This window comes from Electrophorus electricus, chromosome 10 (genome assembly GCF_041902795.1).
Source record: "Electrophorus electricus isolate QZ-2024a chromosome 10, ASM4190279v1, whole genome shotgun sequence".
Classification (NCBI taxonomy): domain Eukaryota; kingdom Metazoa; phylum Chordata; class Actinopteri; order Gymnotiformes; family Gymnotidae; genus Electrophorus; species Electrophorus electricus.
This window is the reverse complement of record NC_137506.1, coordinates 25,026,252-25,042,510: the sequence shown is the minus strand read 5'-3', so window position 1 is coordinate 25,042,510 and position 16,259 is coordinate 25,026,252. Positions and strand designations below refer to the sequence as shown.

Here is a 16,259-nt window from a genome sequence, read left to right as displayed (position 1 = left end):
TGAAAGGGGGTACAGGGGTTGAAGGTGAATCAAAAGAGAAAATGATTGAGGAAAAAACAAGAATCGCCGGCTGGCCAGAAATGTTTAACTACTGACTATAACTCCACTCAAGGGAGGACATGATTGAGGAGAAAAGATCAAAGGGAGACCAAAGTGCGAGAGGGCAAGTCACAGTCTGTCAGAGCCTCACAAGATCTAAATTGGAGCAAAGATGTGCTAAGCAAACTAAAAGATTGAAGCTCAAAACCCTAATAATGCACAGCATAACACATACGAGGGTATGCTTGTAATTGGATTAGGAGAGAACAGTCGTCAAGGACGTTTTGTAGCCCTTTAGAGTCTACAGCCACACCAACAAGTTCCGAGACTCAGCATAGAACAGATCCAGAGGCTAATTCAATTGTAACTGAACCTGATGTTTTCTCAGTGTTCACAGCGGTGCTCCACAAGCTGCAGACACTACACACTGCAGCACAGCCTGCTTCCATTCAAAGATTAAAGACCCTCTCCTACCGCCACTGTCACGCCTGTCTCACAGCCAGCCGCAACTGCCAGGGATGTGCGGGGGTCGCCGATCCTCCCGTGACCCCCAGACGGATGGGGCCTAGTGTGGCGCTAATGGGAGACATGCAGTGCGGAGGATGGCGCCGAGCCAGTGCCGAGATGCTTCCCATTTTCTGGTCATCTTTCTGGCTGCTACACGGGACGGGGCTGTAGATCATACATCACTCTCCGGGGCTTTCCATGGCCACAGAGCTCTGAGGATGGGTGGGAATGCTCTCCCTCTCTCTCTCTCTTGCTTCTCTTGAGATGACAAGATCTGTGGTGCCCTTTGAAATGCTGAGCTCGATGACGTCTGAGCCACCAGTCTGGTTTTCCATTGGGTCCTTTCATGATTTGGATGGGGAGTGAACACAAATCACTGTAGGTCACGAATGAAACAGCCACCCCATAACAGTCACCTGATTTTGCACTGTGCACAAATTCTCTGCATTCCCTTTAGTTGATAGGAGAAAGGCATTAACACGGAGATTATCTGTGTAGCACACCACACCACAGTGGTGTAGCACACCACAGAGCACCTAAACCCTTCCAAATAACCCTTATTTAAAAAGACTATAACACTTCCTGAGGCAGTAAAGGTTCCACAGCCTGGTTCAATGGCCTGCATTAAACATAACATGAAATTATCAAGTTCACAGAGCACTTTCAAGAATATGAGCAGTCACATAACATTAACAGCTTGTCTGCTGGTAAGGTTGTAATGTGCAGTGCAGCTATGGTAAGGCCTAACCGACATATCATTTTTTTTATTTTTTATTTTTGTCAGTAGCAGCAACTCAGAGCCAGGGAGTTGATAAATGCTTATGGACACTAGTCAAATGAAACAGTGTGACTAATGGGCACCTGTGTAGCAGCTTACATTTATCATGAACAGAGAGAGGGAAAATCAATGGGCCATTTAAATGTGGATATGGCAGCAAAGTCTCGTAAGCAGATGTAAAATTTGATGCGCATGTTCATATTGCTCATGTTCACTAACTTATGGCTTGTTGAACAGATTTGCTCACTAAATCACCAGTACAGCTTTTGAAAAAATGTTCTTTGTGCATTTCCTTTTTAGCCAAATCAGTGATTTCTTAGTCCTTTTAGGTCTTTCTGGATAGTAGTAATTAACCTGGAGGTAGAAAGTATTATGTATCCTCCAAAACCAGTGATGTCTATTCTTGCATATTTTATAGCAATGTGCTCCTCAGGGCTTGAGGAAAGTGTTAATTTCTTTGAAATACACCTCTGTTGATTGAGTTATAACCTACTTTATATGCAATGTGGTCTGCACTATTCTCCATGGGTTCCTGGGGATTGAAGGTGCAGCTCAACTGTAGGCCAATCCCCCCATGGCACACAATCTTTTCACAGGCATGTCACTAGAGAGCCCTTCCCAATGCAACTTCGCGTGTGGCCCTGTAACTTTTTTTACTGAAAAACATTAACCAAACATTGGCCCTGGTACTTCTAAAAAAAAAAAAGAAATGTACTAACAAAATTAAGACACTATATTTCTCTGTTACTTTGTTGGTATTATCCAGTGTGACGTACATTTATTAGTATTACAGCATGTGTGTTTCCTAGGAATCAACCCATGACATTGGTGGTGTTATCACCTTGCCCTACCTGCTCTACCAAATAACCTAAATAAATAAGATGAACAGGTGGTTTTTAAGATGATTACTTCAAAGCAAGATTGATGGATGCTCCTTATTTCACTCTCATCTGCTTCCAATAATGTACTGTGCCATTCAAGTTTTTGCACAAACCTAATCAAAACCTAAACAAACGAAATACTGAACCATTTCAGAATTAGCAGTTCATTGAATAATATTTCCATTGTAGTAATTTGCATAACCCATAACTAACTTTAACTTACATTATATCATGTAGGAATGTGCTAGAGGAGTGTAGTGAAACAGTAAAAGCGTCACAAAAAAGCTGTCATAAGCCAAACTATAGGCTGGGCTATTTACTGTGATGTAAAACAATTTCCAAAAAGTTCCCATGATCAAGTGGCACGCCAGCTAATGTGTGTGCCTCTGCTGAGCTTTTTCTTCTGCTCTTTGATGTCGGCTCTGTGCCTCCAGGAATGCTTCTTGGCACAATAGCGAACCCATTCATGATTAGAACCATCTTTGCTGCTGAACTATTCTTGTTCTGCATCACTTCAGTGATGTGGATAAAGTCTGAGAAATATGATTGAATCTGCAAGGCTGGATAATAATACACTTAGGCCTGTGGCTTCTGCCTTTGGCTGTCATGGTAACTTGAATCCTAATTGCTCGTGGTCAGCCTCATCAGCAATTAGGTAAGTCTGCATTTAGGCTTTTGAGAGAACTATTAGACTGATAATTAAATAGGTTAAGATAATTTATAATAAATAATATTTTTTTGCATCATTTATTGATAATTATATTAATTTATAATAAACAATTTAATAATATTGCAATTATAACAATCAAATAATACATTATAAATAAAACGGCACTTGCAGTTTTTGCATATTATTCCAAACTTAGGGTGTGGCTTCACATATACTGGAGATTGGCACTTACATATGCATTTATTGGAACTCAGTTTTAGATGGATGGATAAAAAAATCCTTAATGTGAACACGCATGCACCTTAATCTCCGCTATTTAGAGAAGTATATCATTCAGATAGCAAATATACAGACAGCTTATCACAAAACCAAAGCTCTACTCCCCTGTGAAAACTGGATCATGGTATAGCCCTACTCTGATTGCAGTGGAATGATACACTTCACAAAATCAAAAGATGAACATTGCTGAATGACCTTTGCCGCCTTTACTGCTCCATCGCCGAATGGAATAAATAGGCCATTTGCGTGAAATTAAGGTGGTATGCATGAAATGTACACAGAGTAATGTGTCAACCTCTGACTGCCTGCCAAGCCATTAAATAAACAGGAGATAAGAGTAATGCGAAGTCCAATAAAAGATGTTTCAGTCTGAGCTGAGTAAATCTGGGAAAAGCTCTGCTCTTGTTCAAGTATAAGCATTCCAAAAACAGGATTTGGTAGAATCCAGTTACTTAAAGACGGACCAAATTTAACCAGTTAGGTAGTAATAGAGCATACCTGCAGTATTCACTTCCAATTCATCACTTGGAAAAAACACTAACATTGCTAAGATCTAGAAGTGGCCTGTCAGAACATGCCCATGCTAATCGGCAATTGCTTCCATTTCTTGTTAGCCATGTTAGCGTTTTTTGGGGGAAATGGGCCCTTAGTGGATCAAAGGTATAGCTCTGCTGAGGAGTCTGGCCACCATGCAGGCCACACAGTGCAATGGTGCAAAGGTGGATTCCTTCGGACCCGGACACATGTGGTCGCCCACCCAAGTCCAAGAGGCTAGCCGAATCCATCACCAGCATGTCACTTTAACGAGGTGTGTTCATGGGAACTCAAGGGAACACCCCCTCACTGGAGCAGTTCATCCTCTGCCCTTTTGGGTGGCCAGGGCTTTGGTCACTTTTGGGGACAAAATTAATGGTGAAAAAAGAAAGATTTTCAAGCTGTCAGGTGCTTTTGATCAATATTAGTTAATTCACCATTTTCACAGGTGTGGAGAAGCTGAGGTTTTTGTGTTAGTGCAGAACTTCGGTTTGGAGCTCAGTTGGTAGGTGTGACTTCTATATGGAAAATAAGAAGCCATCAGCTGCGCAGACTGATAGAGCAGCCAGCAGGCAACCGCACTGAGCTGTCAGGAGTATCTGATTGGTTGATGTAAAAAGTCGTTTCACTGCATGTGCACACTCTGGGATTTATTTATCTCATTTCACCATGGTTTAGCAGACATGCCAAAAATCTTTAATCTCTTCCTAAACAAGGGAAAATAATCAATTTGCTTTGTCTGTCATTTCAAGAGTATTTTTCCCTCTATGAAAGCTTCCAGATATGCTTTCTGTGGTTCTGCATCTGAAAGTTCAATGTTTCAGCATAAATCACCAAAACAGTTTGCACTGTTACAAATGGAAGTATGAGGTACCAAATACTCATGATAAGTCCATATGATAAAGCAGCAGTAGAACTCCACTGTATTTCTTTGTGTATGGGTGTGTTCAAAGAGAAATTTCTAGGCATCCCTCCAGCTCCCTGGGTAGCAGTTAGGTCTGTGTTGAGCTTCAGGTCCTGCCCTGATTTTGTGAGAAGGAAGTCATTGGTAAATTATGGCTGACCACAACATTACTCAGCAAGTTAAGTGGGCCCCTATTCAGTCTCTCTGTCTCTCTTCTCCCCTCTCTCGCTCTCTCCCTCTCTTTCTCCCCTCTCATTCTTATGTAGCTGTGGGATTTCTTATCAGCTAATGCTAATTGTTACAAATGAAGAACATTACTGCTCTCTGGTTCTGAATGGACACTGCTTATCTCTTCTCACCAGCCTTCAATGACTGGCTTGACATCTCTCATAAATCTCACTTGGCCGAGTTCCCTGCTGGATGTCGCATGTCTCCATACAGACCTCATACGGCATAATAGGAATTCATTCTCGTTTGAACAACAAATAACGCACATCCAAAGCTCTTTAGAGATGAGGGGCCTCCTACCTTTTCTGGGCAGTACTCAGACAGTCATCTTCAGCTGTGTAGTCAGTGTGTGCTGAAAAAGAAGATAACACAGTAACAGTGAATACGTAACGGAACACGCAGAGCCCCATCCAGAAGTTCACTCTGCTTTATGACTTCTGAAAACATTATTGTAAACTATCAGGCAGTGAACGTTTCTGTTTAGTGTTTCACTAAGGCCTGAGCAGATTGCTTGCGGTATCCTGGACTCATCTAATGTCTAAAGTGCCTTTGGGAAATGCTGTAAGCAAAAAGATGGTTTTGGCTACTACAACACATGAGGCAATGACACCAGTACATCGCTACAAGGCTGCGTACTTGGTGCATGTGAGAAGTTGTTGAGGTGTCTGCAGCTTTTGAAATAGTCAAGGTCCATTAGTGTCTTACACTTGGGCATGTGTGTGTGTTAGTGCAGCAGGGGCAAGGAGCGGAGCTTGGGAACTGGAGGCTCCTGTTGAGCCGGGCCATGTAAAAGTGTCTAAATGCAAGGCAGATGTGTGCGGCAGGCCAGTCTGAGGTGCAAGAATTTATCTAGGGCCAGAGCGAGCCTGTGATCTCAGATTTATTGATTTATTTTTTTACTTTGATGGGGTGGGGTGGGGGGACCTTTTCCACTGCAAAGATTTAAGAGAGGGGAAGTCTCCAAAAAAATTGTTCAAAGGCAAGTTTTGGGGGTCTTTGGTGGAGAGGCTGTGTGTGTGTGTGTGTGTGTGTGTTTGGGGGGGTGGGTGTGGGGGGAAAACACCCCTTTCCATTTGAAGGGTGTGTGTGTGTGTGATTATTTGAGGTGAACTTAATGATGGGAGGGGGCCACTATGGTGGGGTAGCGGACAGAAAGAGGTGGGCCATGACCAATGGCGTTGGTCTCAGCAGGGGCGGACTGGCGCCGGAGCTCTCTCTCTCTCTCTCTGTATGTGTGTGTGCAGGGGTGAGTATGTGGAGGTGGCAGGGCCACTCCTGAGACCAGCATGCAGGGAGAGAGAGGATGTGTGAATCTCCCCCCACAACCCACCACCCCAAGCTCCCTCTGTAAACATGAGACCAGTAGTGGCTAACTGGAAAGTTATGGGAGTCGCATGCAGAGAGGTACAATAAATTAAAGCTTTAAGAGCTCTACTCACTTCTTCGAAGCACCTCTCTCCCCACACCTCCTATAATGACGGGCTCAAAATGCAGCTTTAATTTGAAGTGCTCTTACTGCATCTGACATGCCACACATCTATTGGACTTGTTCAGAACAAATAGGTCTGTGCATCATTATTTTTCATAAGTATAATGTGCATAAAAAATTAACTTAATAGCCTTTTAACTGCAGTTGTGCTCTTAACTGCTCAAATTTTTCACATTTCAATTAATAATTTATTGGGTCTAAAGTTTACTGTAGGAAGCTGTTGCGTATACAGCCAATATCAGCATGATCAGTGTCTTGGAAACTGATGCTCATGGTTAAACCATGTTAGATGTATAATCAGTATTCACAGATGGGAAAGGAAGTTAGGCAACTCTGACTGGCTGCTCAATGATAAGTTTGCATATTTAATTTAGAAAATTGAATGGTGCTTAATACTGGATGGCAGAACTTGGCCAGGAAATATTTTAGTACAACCCAGAAACAAAGTCAGTACAATCAATAACAGGCATATTTTGTAGTTCTGAATGTGTTTACATTTTTACTCCTTCAAAATGGAAAAGGTCAAACACCCTTATTTTAAAAAGATTTGCCCATAGATGCCTGAAATGTTCTGTTTGGTTAGGTAGCCCCGAGTCCCCACATGTGTCATGATGTGTGGGTGGCACAGCAAGACAAGTGAGTCTGGCTCTTGGCTATTCTCTCAGGGTGGATGGACTACCAGACAACCCTGTGACCCTTTAAATGCAAACCCAAAGTTTACCGTTTTAGACAGTTTCATCTCTCAGGAAAGAAGTATTGTATATTTTGTATAATTCCATTAATTTTAATAGTAGAGGAGGTCTGTTAAAGGAGATGAAAGGGGGAAGGGAGGTTATAGAGATATGTGTGTGTGTGTGTGTGTGTGTGTGTGTGTGTGTGTGTGTGTGTGTGTGTGTGTGTGTAGGGGTAAATGGATTACTGCAAAATGGATGAATGAGTTTTGAAGATGTAAAAGCTTCTCAGATCACAGGCAGTTTTAAAAGGCTACATGCAGGTCTCCCAAGGTCACCTGCAGCTCCTGCCGAGAGACACACTGTCACCATGACTGCCCCATAAAGCATTCATACGTGAGTTATGGACTTACAAATACGCACACACACATACGCACACTCACACCTATGTTCAAACAGTAGTGGGAAATAGCACAGGCTAGAGAGGAATGCAACAGACTTAAAGTGGGATTCATTTTTTAACTAGTGGCCTTATTGGCAGGCTGAAGTTCTGTTCAGGTGGAATGTGAACAGATTACAGCTCTCTCCCTCTCCCTAATTCTCCCTCTCCCACTCCCCCTCTCTCTCTCCCTCCCTCTCCCCCCCCTCTCTCTCTCTCTCTCTCGCTCACAAACACACACACACACACACACACACACACACACACACACACACACACACACACACACACAAACACTCACCACTTCAACTTCCTCAAGCATGTGCTACCTGACCAGTCCAAGAGTGCTCCAAACTCCTCAAATACATAATCCCTCATAGAAGCTTCACTAAGCCAGTAAAGCCAGTAAAGCACAACCAAACTCCTCCTGGATGGAACTCTCAACCAAAAGGCCTCCCCTCAAAAAAAGAGCCTGTACAATCTCCAGCTCCATTCTAACACCCATCTCCATTTGCTTTGTGTATGGATCTGTGGAATTACCCCTAAGAAAGTTAATGTCATAGCTAAGCCCCTAGTGCTTGGGGACAGCCAAAAGAATTCTGTTTATAAAGGGAGCTTTACAAGTATCCTACTAGAAAGTCTGCACTCAAAAGTGTGCTCTGGTAGCTCACCCAGAACTGTTGCCAGTGGCTTTTACATTCTGATTTGAGATTCAGTGATAATCTAACAATGCAAATACCCTAGCAGTATATGCTCAAAAACTGCTTAGCATGATTAAAATATCTATTAAGGTTAGATGAAATTGTACTATTTTTTAAGAGTTAAAAATATTATATATTTTTAAGTGACTTGTATATGCTTAATTTCAGGGCTATTTTTTTAAAGCATATTAATCATAAGGCATATAATTCAGTAACTACTGTGAATTATTTATTAACTTCTTTGACACTAGTATAAGAGGTAAGATATTACAAAAGTGAAGAATGATAGTCATAACCACTGATGGTTCACTTGAGTGAAATGGGTTAACAGCACTGAATTTGTTACACTGACAGAATCTGTACTTCATGTCCTGTCTGCTCACCACTGTCTTTTAAACAGATGAGGTATCTACTGTAAGATACGGTGCCTATACAACTTTGCTATATGGGGCTGTGGGAATATATGAGTTTTAATACTCAGTAAGGATCTAATCAACATACAGACATAATGAGAAAGCTCTCAGCCAACTAATACATTTAAGAACTAATTTAAGCTCAGTGATACAGTGCAAAGAAGTATTATGGATGGAGGCAGAGGGAGGGTTGTGGGTGGGACTAAGGGTCCCCTGCCCTGGTGGTCCCCCTGACTGTCCCTGCTGTGGCAGGCCAGGCTTTACGAGAACCTGGTCAGAGAATGTGCCGCCAGCTTTATAGCAGGCATAAGCACACACAGTGTGTTCAGTGCAAACTGAGCCCCACTGAGGCAGGCCAGAGCCTTGGGTCTGCCAGCTGCGTAGTCCCACCAGCTTGTGGGCAGCTCTCTCTGTCCCAGCCAGGCCCTCCTCATTTCAGTGTTTGGCATGGGGAGCCACGTGATGACACTAGGACCTTTTCAGTGGCTGGAAGTTCCGGTGGCTAGTGATGAATGCAAACTGGTGGGGACCAATTAACGCGATTGCATTTGTATAATGTTAGCTGTCAGCATTAGCAAGGAGAAAGCAGTCAGTTTACAAGCTACCCTGTAGCGAATCAGACCCAAAAACCACAAGCAGCTTTAGTGTTGGCTTAGACATACACCATGTGCCAATACCCCCTCCCAGCCTCCCACTAACAACACGCTGTGACTAGCATGAGGAAAGCCACACCAGACTTGCCCAGACTGCAGCAGTGACAGCTGCTTGATTCCCTTTGCTCTTCCACTCACCAGTTGAGATGAAAAGCTCCATCTTCTCCTTGAATGGCTGGAGATGCTCCTCCGAGGAGTTGGTGCAGACATCTTTCACTTCCTTTTCACAAACTGCAGGTGGGGGTTGGGGATGGGGGATGGAGAGACAAACAAATTGAAGTTCAGTTGAGTTTGGAATGGGAAGGAGCTTGGGTGTGGATATGGAGAAAAAATGAGAACGGGAAACTGAAAGATAACATGGAGAAAAGAATGAATTTGAGGCTCAAAGCCACTCCACTGCAGTGAGAACTGCTGTTGGTTTTCCCTTGTTGAACTGAGCAACATAGCTTTGACAGACAACCATATACTTATCAGGCCCGTTATTGAACACACTTGCCCTGTAGGTGTGCATTTAAAATGTATATCTCTTAATTTGCATTCGTTAGTAATCCTCCTCATCAGTCTTCCATCAGTGGTCTGTATCTGACCACAAGACTGCAGTTGGCTGGAAATATTAGCGTGGTGAAGCACTTTTAACCCATTGATGAAACTGGCAAGTGCAAAAACCCTAGCAGCACTGCTGTGCCAGATAAACCTGTACCATTTTAACACTGCCAACCACACCACTACTATGGCAACCACACCAACAACCACTGCTGACCACACCGTATGTGGTCATGGTCAGCAGTGAACAGAAACGAACGAGTAATAAACAAGGTAGAACATGGTTGATGGACTACATGTACTATATGTGATTGTACATGTATGGAATGCATTTAAAATAGGTGTAACCCATAAAACTGCCAGTGAGTGTAGGTGCAAGTTTGGTTTCTAAAGTGGCTAGTGAGTGTAATGACTGGACAGTAACAATATGTCAGTGTAATTTGGAGTTTTCAGTACGAGTCACACACTTTCTACTAGCAAATCAACTAATGGCAGAGATGTGATGAGGAGGGATGTAGCCTTCATCTGTGTGACCAATCAGACTGCAAAGAAACTGCCCCGAATCCAGATGTCACTGGGGGATTCCTGACAGCTGGGGTCATCAAGACTAGACAGAGTATAAAACAGGCCAGAGATTAATGAAGGGCATATGAGTTTGGTACTGACACTTTTGTAATTAAGTTAAACAGGGTCTTGTGAGGAAAACAGATGGAGGAGGAAGCAGAGTGTAAATGCACACAAAAACATCCCGAACAGATGTCTATTAAAAAAACAATACAGGCACTCTTTTAAATGAGCTTGGGCAGACTTCAGAATGTAACAAGAACCACAATGTTTTTTATTATTCAACTAGTCTCCCATAATCAAAAGCACTGCTCTTCACGTCTTACACAGGAATTTATGGCTGGTTAAACTTTAAAGTAAATGATTTTTTTAATCAATGCTCAAATGAAGATGCAAGTCTGTGAATGAATTTGAGGCTCAAAGCCACTTCACTGCAGTGAAAAGAATGGTTGTTGGTTTCTGTATTCTCTTTGACAGCTCTTTTTTATACAGCAGTGCTTGTTCAATTACAGCACTGGGAACTACATGCACAGCAGGATTTGTGTGGTTTCCCTGCTCCAGAACACAGAATCAATTCCTTAGGTGATGATCCATCAGGTATTTATTAACCTGAGTCATTTTTTTTTTCTTCAGCCAATAAATGGAATCTGCTTGTTTAACCCCACATGTTCATGGAAAGTTCTGTCAGGACTGGTGACCACCATAATCCAAGTTATATGCTGGCAAGGTTTTTGACGTTTTAAGTGTTATTTCTTACCCTGTGTTTATGCTTCAGCTATGTTAAAACAATAATTCATCCCTGATGGTGTTTTCTACAAGCTTGCAGTTAATAATAATTATATAACATACCAGAAATATACATTTAGCCAATTCTCCCATCACAGTACTTTGTGGAATAATAAAAAGGCATGATCACATGGCTGACTTTCTGACTAAAAACATAGGTTGCAGATTTGGGGTTACACTGATCAAACATATCTGGGTAAAAGATCTGTTCTGAGATCAGCTTTCACTTATTGGATCCTAATTAGACCAATTATGTGGACAAGGCTGACTTCATCTTAGATCATCATAATTAGTTGGAGAGTCTTGAAGAACCCACCCACCACATGGTGAATTGGGCTTCATTCATCCTAGGTCTGGGACACATGTTTGTGTTAGTTTTGCCAAGGCCTGGCTTTGTTGTCCTGCCAAACAAACAAACAAACAAACACAAAAAACAGACAAAAGGTTCTTCCAAACAAGTGTTGTTGGCTTACAATATATAAGCACAGTATGAACAGGTTTTGCAAATTCACTTCACCCGTTAGTTATTAATGAGGGTCAAAAATATGTTAAGCAAGAAATTTCTAAATCAGCTTCTCAACAATACAAACCGGGCCATCATCGCTGTGAAGACAAAGCCAGAAGGGTTAACACCCAGGGGAGAGACCTGGAAGGGGGGTGGCAAGAGAGCAGCACTGGGAGCTATTAAGGCTTAACATTTGCTCGGTTTTTACTGAACATTGCAATCTAGATAGATAACCTTGAAAATAAATCTGAAATGAAGAACCCGGCTTGTTTTTACTGTGTCAAGCCTAGCCGAATGGTGGTTTTTAAGATGGACATCCATGTAAAGATTTCATTGCTTGGTCTGTGGCATATCTGCCCTTTCCCCCCTCTCCCCATGACTGTAACGGCTTCTCACGGCATGACGCCCACCTCAGCTGAGTCAGCATGAGGCGTTGTGACACTGACGACTGCTTGTGGAGAAACAGACTTGGAGACCACAAACAACCCCACTATTCGGTTTAGGGGGCCCTTCTCCTTGTAGCGGTCGGGCCACAGAGCAGCCATAAGAAGAGAGCCACAAGAAGGGAGCAGGAAAGTCAACAAACCAAAAGCAGGATTCCCCTAGTCATGGATGGAACTTATGCCGAATGCTTGTGCGGATGCAACGGTGTGTTGCCATCTGGGTTCCAGCAATTGTTTCTCACCATCACACACTGTTCTTCACTGGATCCCACTTTGAGCAGCCTCCCCATGGGTGAATAATCCCTCTAGGCTCAGTAAGAACCATGCACCTCTTCAACTGAGCAGCTAGTGTTAACCAGCAATAACATATCAGTGTCAATTTGCTGGTGGATTGGCTTCAAGGCAGAACACTCCACACTATATATATATATATATATATATATATATATATATATATATATATATATATATATATATATATACATATATATATATATATATATACATATATATATATATACATATATATATATATATATATACATATACATATATATATATACACATACATACATACATACATACATACATACATACATACACACACACACACACACACACACACACACACACCTCCACTCTTGTCCTCCACTCTTGTCCTCATCTAGTAGATCTAGAAAACATATGGAGGTTGAAGGCAACTGTGGTTCCATGGTAATTGGAGCACTAGGTGCCCCCAAACTTAGAGAGTGGCTCTAACAGATTACAGGAACAACATCTAAGATCTCGGTCCAGAAGATTGCAGTCCTGGGAACAGCTAAGATAATAAGCAGTACTCTTACATTCCAAGGACCCAAGCTTGAAGGAAAAAGACTGCCCAAGTGCTCAAGTGGAGAATATTGCATGTATATATGAATATATGAATATAACTATATATGAATATGTACACATATATTCATATATAAATAAATAAAACACGTAAGTGTGCATATGTAAATATCTACTTGTCATATATATATATATAACCCTGAGACAGTCCAGCATATAACAGAGGGATGCAAGATGCTAGCAGGCAGAGCATACATGGAACACCATAACATCTGTGCTGAGTACAGTCTGGAAATTGGGGCACATGCCAGAAGGTGGTGGAGAATGATCGCGCTAAGATCTTACTTCTAGATCCAGACTGACAAAAGGGTAGAGGCTAACCAACTGGACATAGTAGTGATGGACAAAGAGCAGAAGAGGACCATAGTGATAGATGTAGCAATCCCAAGTGATTGCAACATCAGGACCAAGGAATATGAAAAGCTGGAAAAATACCAAGGGCTGAGAGAAGAGCTTGGAAAGATATGGAAGGTCAAGGCAAAAGTGGAGCCCATAATAATCAGTGCACTAGGGGCTGTGACCCCCAAGCTGTGAGAATGGCTCCAAGAACAACATCCGAGATCTTCATCCAGAAGAATGCAGTCCTGGAAAAAGCTAAAATTCTATGCAGGTCCCTCGAGCTCCCAGGCCTCTTGTAGAGGACTCCAGGTTGAAGAAAAAAAGAGACCACCCCGAAAGGGGTGAGTGAGGAATAAAATATATAAAATATAAATAAATAAATAAATAAATAAATAAATTTTATATATATATATATATATATATATATATATATATATATATATATATATATATATATATATATCTCACAAACTAAAATCTAAAATATCTGGGCCTCTGTTCTCAGCCATCAAAGGCGCTCCACTTTCTTTGGTACCGAGTTTCTATAGGCATACTATACATAATGATATGTGATGATAATTGGTTGTAAACTATTTGTTCTAAGTAGACAGATAAAAATCTGTCATATCTAACTAAGTAGATCATATCTGCAAAATGACATACATATAGATGTAAATATTGGGAAAAAATTCTGAAAACATATTTGAATTCAGCATGCAAAAATACATAATAAACTGCTGTTTTTCTTTTTTTCTTGGTTTTTGTCCTACTTAGTGTATTATTTTTAAGATGAGGTTTTTCTTATTGGCTAAATACTGTGCATACAACATAAGACACAAGCATTGCATTGGATTTGTTGATCACTTAGTAATTAGCACAATTTGTGTGAATTTCCCGAGCTATTGCCAAAGGTAACTTGCTAGACAGCTTAGTCTGGTGTGGCCAGATTAAAAGACAAGGCAGAGAACCGAGGGGAGTACTACAAATCGGTGAGTCGTTTTCCAACCCTGTCTATGTGCATACTTTCTGTGGTGATTGTACACATGGGTCGTCAACTCTCCATGTCGTACTGGTTGTCTCCGGTGCAGCAGACAATACAATGGATTGGGGCTTTGCTAAAAAGCTGGGAATAAGAGCCATTACCATACCCACACCATTAAGCATGCAGGCGCTCGACAGGGAATCCATGGGGTCGGGGCTCATAACACATAGTACTCCTCGTGTCCTCCTTGAGACTGAGGGGGAACATGCAGACCGTGTTGCTTTTTACCTTTTCCCTTCCGTTTCTCATCCAATTATGCTAGGGCTTCCATGGTTATAGGCACACAATCCCCACATACAGTAGACAGAGAACTGGGACCTTGAGTGGGCAGGCGCCTGCGAGGGCAAATGCATACCTCACCAGATGGTGTCCCTGCAGTTCACGTCCATCGAGAGTCCCGAGGCTGATAACGACGTCACCGTGTCCCAGGAATACAGCGCAGGTATTCAGCTCTATGAGAGTGACACAGCTACTTCCACATGTGACTGGGACTGTGCCATCACGCTGAAAGAAGGCGCAATTCCTCCCCGAGGTAGGGTTTACCCTCTCTCCCAAGAGGAGGAGACAGCGATGGGATAATATATTAAAGAGGCCCTTCAGCAAGGTTTCATTCGATCCTCCACCTCTCTGGCATCCGCAAGTGTCTTCTTCGTCAAGAAGGACGGAGGATTGAGGCCATGCGTGGACTATCGGGGAGTCAACGGCCTGTTGGTGCAATATCCGTACCCACTCCCCCTTGTCCCCGCAGCGCTCGAGCAATTAAGGGTAGCCTGGATATTCACAAAGTTGGATCTCTGTAGTGCGTACAACCTCATGCGAATTAAGAAAGGTGATGAATGGAAGACCACCTTTAGCACCGCCTCTGGACACTACGAGTATTTAATCCTTCCTTATGGTTTAGCCACAGCCCCGTCGATTTTCCAGGCCTACATTAATGAGGTCCTATGGGAGTACCTGGGTAGATCTGTCGTCGCATACATTGATGACATATTGATCTATTCCTCCTCCTGGGACCAACATGTGCATGACATATGGGCTGTCCCCTGCACCCTCCTGCAGAACCACCTCTACTGCAAACTGGAGAAATGTGAATTCCATTGCAAAGAGGTGAGTTTCCTGGGGTATATCATTTGCGAGGGCAGTGTATGAATGCAGCCGTGCAAGGTGGAGGCAGTAAGGGGCTAGCCTAGACCGCAAACTCGCAGGGAGCTACAGCGCTTCCTGGGATTTGCTAACTTTTACCGTCGTTTTATAAAATCCTTTAGCATGGTAGCTAGACCTCTCACAGACCTACTTCACGGAGTAGCTAAGAGGCTAAAATGTGGAGCCGAGGTGGAGAAGTCCTTCTCAGAGTTGAAGGAGGCCTTCTCTACTGCTCCAGTGCTGCAGCAGCTGGATCTGGGAAAGCCTTTGATGGTAGAGGTAGACGCGTCAGATGTAGGAGCAGGCAGAATACCATCCCAGCACCAGGGAAAGGCCAGGCAGCTGAAACCACTTGCCTACTTCTCGAGGAAACTAAGCCCCGCAGAGAGGAACTATGGCATGGGAGACTGAGAACTGAAAACTAGAGCTCAGAGATGGAGGCATTTGTTAGATGGAGCAAAACACCCTTTTTGGTCGTCACGGACCACAAAAACCTTGAATACCTCCAAACCGCTCAATTCGAGGCAAGGTTCAACTTCTGCATTACTTATAGGCCCGGAGAGAGGAACATGAGGGCGGATGCACTCTCTTAGCAACACCTCGAAGAAGCCCAGTCTACCAGCATGGATCCAATACTGTCACCCACCTGTTTCCTGGCAACGCTAAGCTGGGACCTGGACCGACAGATTGAGGCGGCAAATCCGCATCCGCACTGCCCGCCAAACCGCCTCTTTGTCCCTCTACGCCTACGCCAAGCCCTTATTACGTGGGCACACACTTACGTGGGGACAGGCCACCAGGAGCAACCCACACGGTGCAG

General features: G+C 42.9%; 1 protein-coding gene across 5 annotated transcripts in view; it reads right to left on the bottom strand.

Annotated features, from left to right (window-relative positions):
* The window catches only part of LOC113571355 (formin), a 61,820-nt gene that overhangs the window by 4,778 nt on the left and 40,783 nt on the right, over window positions 1-16,259 (bottom strand). For 2 of the 5 annotated variants that reach the window (XM_027000238.3, XM_035532897.2), the window contains 2 exons: window positions 9,325-9,417; window positions 5,121-5,172 (listed from right to left, as the gene is read on the bottom strand). In XM_027000238.3, the coding sequence (XP_026856039.2) occupies window positions 5,121-5,172; window positions 9,325-9,417 (145 nt within the window). Of the gene's footprint in view, window positions 1-5; window positions 4,711-5,120; window positions 5,173-9,324; window positions 9,418-10,203; window positions 10,337-11,395; window positions 11,481-16,259 lie in introns of those variants that run through there. The other 3 variants (XM_081722353.1, XM_081722355.1, XM_081722356.1) reach the window with 3 other exon arrangements.